We start from the raw sequence: 9,422 nt of genomic DNA, 5'->3' as shown, positions 1-9,422 counted from the left end.
TTCACTCTCCTCTGGCTTTCTCAGTTTGGAAAATTCGTTCTTTCTTCTGATCACCAAGTTCTGCATATTCGGTTGCCTCTTCACTTTCGTTATCTGCGGCAGAAATATCTGATACTTTTGCAGATTCCATCACCGGCGCTGTCTCTACCTCTATATTCTTACTCAAATTTTCAGGCATCAAATTTGAAGTGTAATCAGTTTGAAGAGATATCTCAAATACTGCCTCTTCGAGTCTCGCATCGTTTCCATCATCCTTTTCTTCTTCATTAGGCTCAAGGGCATTAAGTTGTATTTCAAAACTATCTGTGTCAACATCATCCATCTTTAGTTCTTCTAATAGTTTGTTTGATTCGGTCTTAGAAGCTTCTTTCGCTCCATTTGCAAAGTCTTCCATCATTAATTTCTCAATTTCCGAGTCAACAGCATCTAAATAAGCAACCGATTGGCCTGCTTCTAACTCTTTTTCGTTCTCTATCTTGGTCATTATGATCTTCAATTACTTGGATACTATTAATCACCGGTACCATGTCTCCTATTGAGTTGCTGTCTTCAACTGGTAAATCATCTATCTTGTTTTCTTGGTTGATGTTTGCTGGAAGACTTTGATTCTGCCTCTCTACTATACTATCTACAAACTCATCGGCTTCCTCTGTTGATTCTTGAGCCAAAATATTTGCCTCTTCTTCCACTGAAATCATCAAATTATGATTTTAGAAGAAGATAAAAAGTAGTGATTAGGGTATTCATCACAGGCTGCTTTCGAATATATGATAGGTGATCATACACACAATCAAAAATTTGCACAAAGACTGATACATGGACATATATTTCTGCATCAGTATCTCATCTGTCTGTTATTGTTTCATCTTTTTTTTTGTAACTTAATCTCTATGCCTACGTAGACTAGAGTATAGATAATTAATTTGTGTAATATGGCTGAAGGTACGCTTTACTTCACCTAAAACCTGAACTAGGCAAATAAAATTCTAGTTAGTTCAAAGAAAAAAGATAAGAGAGCTTCACAAGTTACTGACCTCTTGCTTCATGTGTTTGATTATGAATAAGGACATCATCTTTTTCTAATGACTCATTGTCAGCTGAAGGAGTCTGCTTATAAACAGCCTCAATTTCTCTTGGCAAAGTTAGCTCTGTATCATTTGAGAAACCCACATGTTTGGAACATTCATTTCCTCTTCTGCATCAATTTCCTGCAATTCACAAGTTCCTCTTCTGCATCAATTTCCTCCAATTGAAAGAAGTTCAGTTATCCCACTTAAACCATTATTTATTTATTTATTACATCAGGGTTTGTTTCAATGTAAATTGAGAGATCCCTCGAGCGGCGTGAGAGATCGAGATCATGCTCGAGCCGGCCGGTGTGAGAGATCGAGAGAGGGAGGCAAGGGAAGTTGCCGGATCTGAGTTGGCTTGTTGTTCTTTTGTTGAGAGAGAAAATCGGAGACATTTATGAGAGCAAGCTTTTTTGGGAAGTTGGGCGGCGTGTGAAATCGCGGTGTTTTTTTTCGAAAAAACCCAAGCAGCGCACGGGGGGAGCGCTGGCCAGCGCTTCCCTATATATCTATATATCTATATATATATATATATAGAGAGAGAGAGAGAGGAAAAATCAAGGAGAGGAGAGATAGCCAATATTCTTGTAATCTAGGGTTAGCAGAGGGCGTAGCATGACTCAAGAATATTGTGCGAGAAGGCAAGGTTTCGTAGTCTTTGTCCATGCAAAAGATTACGATATTTGGAGAGGGTTTCGTAGTCTATGTACGTTCAAAAGATTGTAAGGAGTGGATTTTGGAGAGAATATGAGTGTTGATTATGTATATGAGGTTGAGAGATTGAGAGACGAGAGTTGAGTGAATCCTCTTGTAGTTCTCTTTGATACATAGTGGATTTCTCGTATTGTTGCCCCATGGATGTAGGTCGAAGTTGGTCGACCAAACCACATAAATCTTATTGATTGTGGGTTGGCTTCCGAGTTGCGAAGATCATAGTACACGGGAAGACTAAAATCCCCCAACATTCTTTACTTATAATCTTGAAATATCTTAGGACTATGTGCCGACATAGGCGTGTGAATATAGCGGTGCATTAATTTGGTATGACTAAAGATCAAGAACAAGCAATATGAACGAAGCCTATATTTTCTTTGTGTCGTATGCACGCAAGAGAGATTATAATTGACTTTGTCGATTTTCTATGTGCATTGTAAATATAAAGGGTGATGCTTTGAAAAGTTCACTCACTTATTTTAACGGTTGAATGCCAAAAAATTAATATTTTAGGCTTTGTATGTGATGAGAAAATATTTCTTTCATTTTCCACAAGGATGAGAAAGAGTCTTATATGATGAGATGTTGTGCGCAGTGGAAATTTCGACAGAGTTTCTGGTGCACAATAAGAGAGAAAGATCAATAAGAATTCCCATCTCACCAAGGAGACAAGAATCTGAAGTGAATATCTCAACAAAGTAAGATATCGGTTCTTCCTCTCATTAGTTCTAGGACTGACTTGTCGAGGGATCCTAAAAAATTATTACAATGGCCACAAATACAAACAAACTAATTTTACGTGGTTCGGCAAACTGCCTACGTCCACGGGGCAAGGAGGGGGAGATCTATTATTAGAGGGAGAGAATACAACTAGGGTTTATAATCACACAACTAAAAACCCTCAAACAAACTCTCAAATCTCTCTTAATCTCTCTCTACAAAAAAGGATAGCCGCTTATGTACTTTAATACGGCCCAAAAAGAAATATGTGTTTCTTTTTCTTTTCCTGCTGCAGGAAGCCTCTCTTTTGCACAGCCACCCAAACCTCTGTCCTTTGCACTATGAACGAAGCCCTAAGCACTTGCACAACTGCCAACAAAGAAAAAAAAAACTCAGCTGACTTCTCCTTATTCTCTGCAGCACCTCTGTACGAAACCCCTTTTGCACAAAACCCTAAGTCATGGTTGAAGAGATATATATAGTGCAAGTTATCGGGTGGGCCTTATGATTTGTCCGCTGGACTTGGACTCGGCTCTTCATAACCCTTTAGCTCTTCACGTGGGTGGGTGGACCCCACACACTGTCCCTTCACAATTCTCCACATCAGTGAAGATTCTCCCAAAACCGAGCCGACACCAACCAAACAAATATCCCACTTGTTGCGTCCAGTATGAAGTGAAACGATTCACGATAACGGACTCAATCCATAATAAGTCAAGACCTAAACGGGAGTACGAATACTCTCCCAAAACGTAGGTATCTACTCACCAATCAATCTAACCCCCATCAAAATCCAACCCGACTACATCATAAAGACTATCTACGTATCCTCTTGCCTAAGGAATCAAGTCTCACGTAGTTCACCCAAATGGCCACGAACGACCTTAGTCCAATAGAAGTATTCGCAACCTTTCTCCAATATCATCAACTCTGCGGCTGTTAACACCTCCAATGGCCTCAAACACCTCCACCTGAGGTGAACCAATGACCATATCCAAATTACATCTATCAGCTGCATTCGAATCAAAACCTAACTCATCATCTGCATCCAAAAAAAATTGATCCCTTAACTGTGTCACATCAGCTGGAATCCCAAATAATGCAGTATAATCTGGAGTATGTGGAGTAATCTCCACCTAATGTAAAGTAGCATTAATCTTCACCTGCTGCGATACAACTAAGGTCTGTCCAAAACTCTCCACCTGCTGAGAGTCAATTGGCTCCATCATCGAAGTCTCATCCAAAGTGACACAATCAGACCTATCTTCCAATAGAGTTTTACCTCCAATCACAGCAGTTGACAACTCTTTAATAGGATGACTCAAATATATCGAAGCCTCAGTCCAGAACCTCTTGTGCAAACTATTGCTTGACCACAAACACCGATCCTCCTCCAGCAAGGCACGGTTCTCCAAATTTGCCACCCTATCTGGTTACCCCAAGATTTCCTTTCCAACGAAGTGTCTCAAAATACCATGAGCTCGGCTCCAATACAGAAACATGTCAATCTTGTGCCTCCCATCAAAATCAGAATGAAGTACCTTCACCTTTCTGTCCATCTTACACTTCTTCAAACTGTTAGAGACTACTAGGACTTTATCCATAGGGGATTTGGTTGCAATCCAAACATGCCTAGAACAGTCACCAACAAAGGAAACCAAACTTCTATTACCTCCCAATGATGCCCCCTTGGAAGGCCCCTAAACATCTATATGAACTCCTCCAGAACGACCCTTAGCACGGTGAATAGAGATGCCAAACTTCTCATCGGTCTTTTTGCTCACATGAACATGTTCACTGGACTTCAAACTGCATGTCTTCGCACCCTCTTTCAATTTATACGAGGAATCAATACTGGAATGACCAAGCCCTAAATGTCGCAGTCTAGTCGAATCAATAGAAGTTACCAGTTCTCCACCTGCCACTATACCTCCAGTCAAGTAATACATGTTATTCCTCTTGACGCCCTTCATCATAACCCGAGTGTCTTCCACAATATTGAGAATCATGTCCTCAATTCGAACATTCAGACCCTCTCCAACCAAAGCTCCAATCGAGATCAAGTTCTTTCTCAAAGAAGGAATATATCTCACATCATTAAACTCCCTAACAGTCCCGTCAAATATTTTGATGCAAATTTTTCCTATCCCAAGGATCTGGCATGCACGGTTATCAGCCATGTACACCACACCACTATCCAACTTCTCAAAACTGGAGAACCATTCCCTTCTAGGACACACATGATAGGTCGCACCACTATCCAACATCCACTCGAATTCCTCCGAATAGCTCCATGTAGGACTGATAGAAAGCGAATAAATAGAAGAGTCAGAAATATTATCATCCGATACGATGTTTGCTTCTGATGATGGTTGCTTCCCTTTTCCCTTCTGCTTATTCTTCATCCATTCGTCGAGCTTTAGGCTGTCTTTCTTCCAATGACCAGTCTCCTTGCACCAAGCACACTGATCTTTTCCAATTGTAGGATGTCCTACTCTAGACTGTGACTTCCAATTCTTTTGATTTGGATCCTTCCCTCTTACAGCCAACGCCTCTGCTACCGACTCAGTCAAAGTCTCCTTATCCTTCTTCCGAAGCTGACAATTCACCAGTACAGCAGTGACCTCACTATACGAAAGAGATGCCTTCCTATTAATCAGAGTAAAGACGAATGTCTCATATTCCTCGTCAGGCAAGGAACTCAACAACAGCAACGTATTGTCCTCATCTTTAATCATGACATCCACATTCGCCAAATCCATAAGAAGCTTTGTGTAGGTGTTCATGTGATCTCTAATTGAGGTTTCCTTCTTCAACTGGAAACGATAAAGTCTCCTCTTCAAATGCAAACGGTTCTCAACACTCTTTGTCAGATACTTGCTTTCGAGAATCTCCCAAATCTTCTTTGCAGAAGTCTCATTCATCACATCATATTTTAGATCTTGAGTCAAACAATATCTAATCACACCACATGCCGTTTGATTCATCTTATTCTAAACCTTCTCTTCAATGTCATCTGGCTTGCCATCTAACTCCAAGGTATCCTCCAAATTCTGCGCGTTCAGCGCATCCAAAACCTCACATCTCCATAATCCAAAATTATTTGTGCCATTAAATTTCTCCACATCTATCTTCATAGAGTGGATATTCAAACTCGGTCTTTACGCCAGAAGCACCATCCTCGACACCCGAAGCACCTTCTTTCCCCGACATCTTTATCAACGTACCAACGAACGAAGAATAGATCCAAAACTAAAAAGATAGAGTCTTTACCAAAAGATCCCACCTTTATCACCAAACAAAGTCCTAGACGAACCTCCAAATTGATTTACTCCTCCAACCAAGAAAAAACCCTAGATCTAGAACCTAGACTCTGATACCACTTGTTGTACGCAGCGGAAATTTCGGCAGAGTTTCTGGTGCACAATAAGAGAGAAAGATCAATAAGAATTCCCGTCTCACCAAGGAGATAAGAATCTGAAACGAATATCTCAACAAAGTGAGATATCGGCTATTCCTCTCATCAGTTCTAGGACTGACTTGTCGAGTGATCCTAAAAAACTATTACAATGGTCACAAACACAAACAAACTAATTTTACGTGGTTCGACAAACTGCCTACGTCCACGGGCAAGGAGGGGGAGATCTACTATTAGAGGGAGAGAATATAACTAGGGTTTATAATCACACAACTAAAAACCCTCAAACAAACTCTCAAATCTCTCTTAATCTCTCTCTACAAAAAAGGACAGCCGCCTATGTACTTTAATATGGCCCAAAAAGAAATCTACGTTTCTTTTTCTTTTGCTGCTGCACGAAGCCTCTCTTTTGCATAGCCACCCAAACCTTTGTCCTTTGCACTATGCACGAAGCCCTAAGCACTTGCATAACTGCCAACAAAGAAAAAAAACTCAGCCGACTTCTCCTTATTCTCTGCAGCACCTCTGTACGAAACCCCTTTTGCACAAAACCCTAAGTCATGGTTGAAGAGATATATATAGTGCAAGTTATCGGGTGGGCCTTGTGATTTGTCCGCTGGACTTGGAATCGGCTCTTCACAACCCTTTGACTCTTCACGTGGGTGGGTGGACCCCACACACTGTCCCTTCAGATGAGATAAGCATATATATCTTCTTCATTGCACAGCATATATATCTACTTCATTGCACTTGTGTGATTTGTGATAAATTTTCCTTGTGTTGTATACATGCAAGAGAGATTATAATTGTCTTTATCGATTTTCCATGTGCATTGTAAATATTAAGGGTGAATTTTTGAAAAGTTTACTTGCTTATTATAACGTTGAATGCCAAAAAGTTAATATTTAAAGCTTTGTATATGATGATATGATATTTCTTTCATTTAGAACAAGGATGAGAAAGAGTCGTATATGATGAGATAACATATATATCTACTTCATTGTACTCGTGTGATATGGTGTTTAACTCGATCGTAGAGAAGGAAAATCATTGACTTAAAGTAAAAAACATGTATATTAACTTCAGTAAACATTGCACAGAACAATGTCATAAGTTTAGGAAAGAATATCGAGGTCTAAGTATCGTAATTATTAAGCACTAATTTTGTACGTTAAAAGGATACTTTATAGATATGTGATGCACATGTATACCTTTTTTTCCCCTCCCTAAAGTGATGCACATGTACACCTTATAAATTAGTAAAATTTACAGAGCATAATTTATGTTGCTTGCATCAACCCGCTCTTAATAGAAGACAATACTCTTTAGGACAAATTTTCAAAACCAACCTTTTTCGGTTTTTATTTGCAAAAACCAACCGCTTTTGAAAATAATTATAAAAACCGACCTGTTTTCAGCCCAGCGCTGAAAACAGGTCGGTTTTTGTAAAAGTTTTCCGAAACATCACGGGATTATTGAGAAATTAAACTTCACGGGAGTTGAACTCCCGTGAAGTTTAATTTCTTCTTAAAACTCCACGGGAGTTGAACTCCCGTGGAGTTACAGTCAACATCACCAGAGCACTGATCTCTGGGAAGTTGGGACTGCAACTTCACGGGAGTTCAACTCCCGTAAAGTTGCAGCTCCTCCAAAACATGCACAGCCTGCTGTGCATGTTTTGTATACGTACCTGTTAACTCATATATATGCCAATTTATTTGCAAACAACAATATATACATGATTCAACCATGAATTATAACTCATATATATGCCAATTTATTTGCAAACAACAATATATACATTATTCAACCATGAATTAAACACACGCGATTATGTATACGAACAATAATTTATCTTCAAAAGTTTAGTATTTCAAAATCCAGGAAAGTTACAAATTTTAACAAAATAAGTTCAAATACAACCCAATATAGCTTCCCTCCTTCCTCTCCCTCTCTTCCCCCTCCCCCTCGCTCTTCCCCTCCCCCTGGGTTCCATCAGCATGCGAAGTGCCGGCGTCATCATCACGCGGCCGTCGACGTCGAGCGTACGCCCGTCCAAATGAGCGAGACCTGTCCTCACGGCCTGCGAACTCGTCGACGTGAGTCTTATGAAACACCTGCGCTATGCTCTTCTTGATCCTGCTGAGGAGCCCTAACGCCACCTGATCATGAATCTCAGTCACGTGCGCATCAATATCAGCATCAATGCTATCTAAAACATGGACCTGCGTGGTAAACAATTTATTAAGTATCAACTCAATAAAAAATGTTATAATTTAGCTTAGAAACTTACGTAATCTCTCTCGTTCATCCCACTAGGCATGTAACTATCTGTCGGTGGGCGTGGCATGTGTCCAGCTAAGGGCTGTGGGTCACGCGTGATCCATCTATGGCATGTGTCCAGCTAAGGGCTGTGGGTCACGCGTGATCCATCTACGTGTGATACCCCAATACCAACGAATATACGCAATATAGTCAATAGTTGTGGGCCTCGTATCCTGTATGCAATCCCATCTGTGAACCCACCTGTCTATGTAGGCTGCACGGACTACGGCCCAGTTAGTCCGGTGCGATGTAGGGCGCCGCCGACGATTGATCTGCTCGATAGGATCTGGAATATGCTGAGAGAGTGTAAACTGCCGTAGCACACGGTCCGGTACATGCATCTCTACGATCTCCCAACAGATCAATGGAACTCTGATTCTCCACAAGTCAGGACTATCTCGGCAGATAGGTACAAAAGAATGCATATCGAGCTCCGACGGTGTATAGGGTCTCCACTTGAACTGAAATAAAATAAAACATTTATCAGTATCATACAGAAAACTATAATATTCATACTTCTTGAGTTTTATATTTACCTGTTTGTGCTGGAGGACATCAAGCTCATTTCAGTAAAACTGACGGTGACGCGTCGCTGATCTGTACTGAGCGTATCGCACGTTATACCTATATGCAGAATAGAGGATATATAAGTACAAATATTCAGGTTACGAATGAAATATGTGTACAATTATACCTGTATGCCAACGGATACTGCCCCTCTAAGTCACGGTGCATAAGTAAAGTGGGTCGTCCAATATGAATGCGCTCCCATGACCAAATCTGTATCAACGTACAGCATCCCTTGAATTCTTTATTCTGCATCAGAGATACTCTACTCAATTCTCGATACAAATATGCCAACACCGCACTGCCCCATGATAGTGCGCCGCATACACCAAAATCCTCCAGCAGTGGAAGCCATCGTGCATGTACGAGAGTCTTGCTCGCATCATGAAATAGTACGCACCCTATCATGTGCAATATGTATGCACGAGCATGAAACTGGAGCGTCTCAATAGAGGCATCCTGTGGTATATCGCCCTGAAATGTCTGACTAAGCCACGATAGCTTCATCGCACCACTCCTCAAGTCGGGAACCTGTCCAAGAAGCCGGGCACATACCTCCGGCCAACTATGATCATCGGTGCCCGTAACTGCCGGTCCATCGATCCGGA

The 9,422-nt window shown here is 40.9% G+C and overlaps 1 protein-coding gene across 1 annotated transcript; it reads right to left on the bottom strand.

The window, feature by feature from the left end:
* LOC109839175 lies at positions 2 to 1,301 on the bottom strand. Its single transcript, XM_020407606.1, has 2 exons — positions 1,035 to 1,301; positions 2 to 688 (listed from the first exon to the last, which is right to left on the bottom strand). Exon 2 carries the CDS (start codon positions 482 to 484, stop codon positions 2 to 4), a length of 483 nt encoding a protein of 160 aa, XP_020263195.1. The 5' UTR covers positions 485 to 688; positions 1,035 to 1,301.

Source organism: Asparagus officinalis, chromosome 4, assembly GCF_001876935.1.
Source record: "Asparagus officinalis chromosome 4, Aspof.V1, whole genome shotgun sequence".
In the NCBI taxonomy this organism is placed as follows: Eukaryota; Viridiplantae; Streptophyta; class Magnoliopsida; order Asparagales; family Asparagaceae; genus Asparagus; species Asparagus officinalis.
Note: the sequence above shows the minus strand (reverse complement) of the source record. Positions and strands in the feature narration are given on the sequence as shown.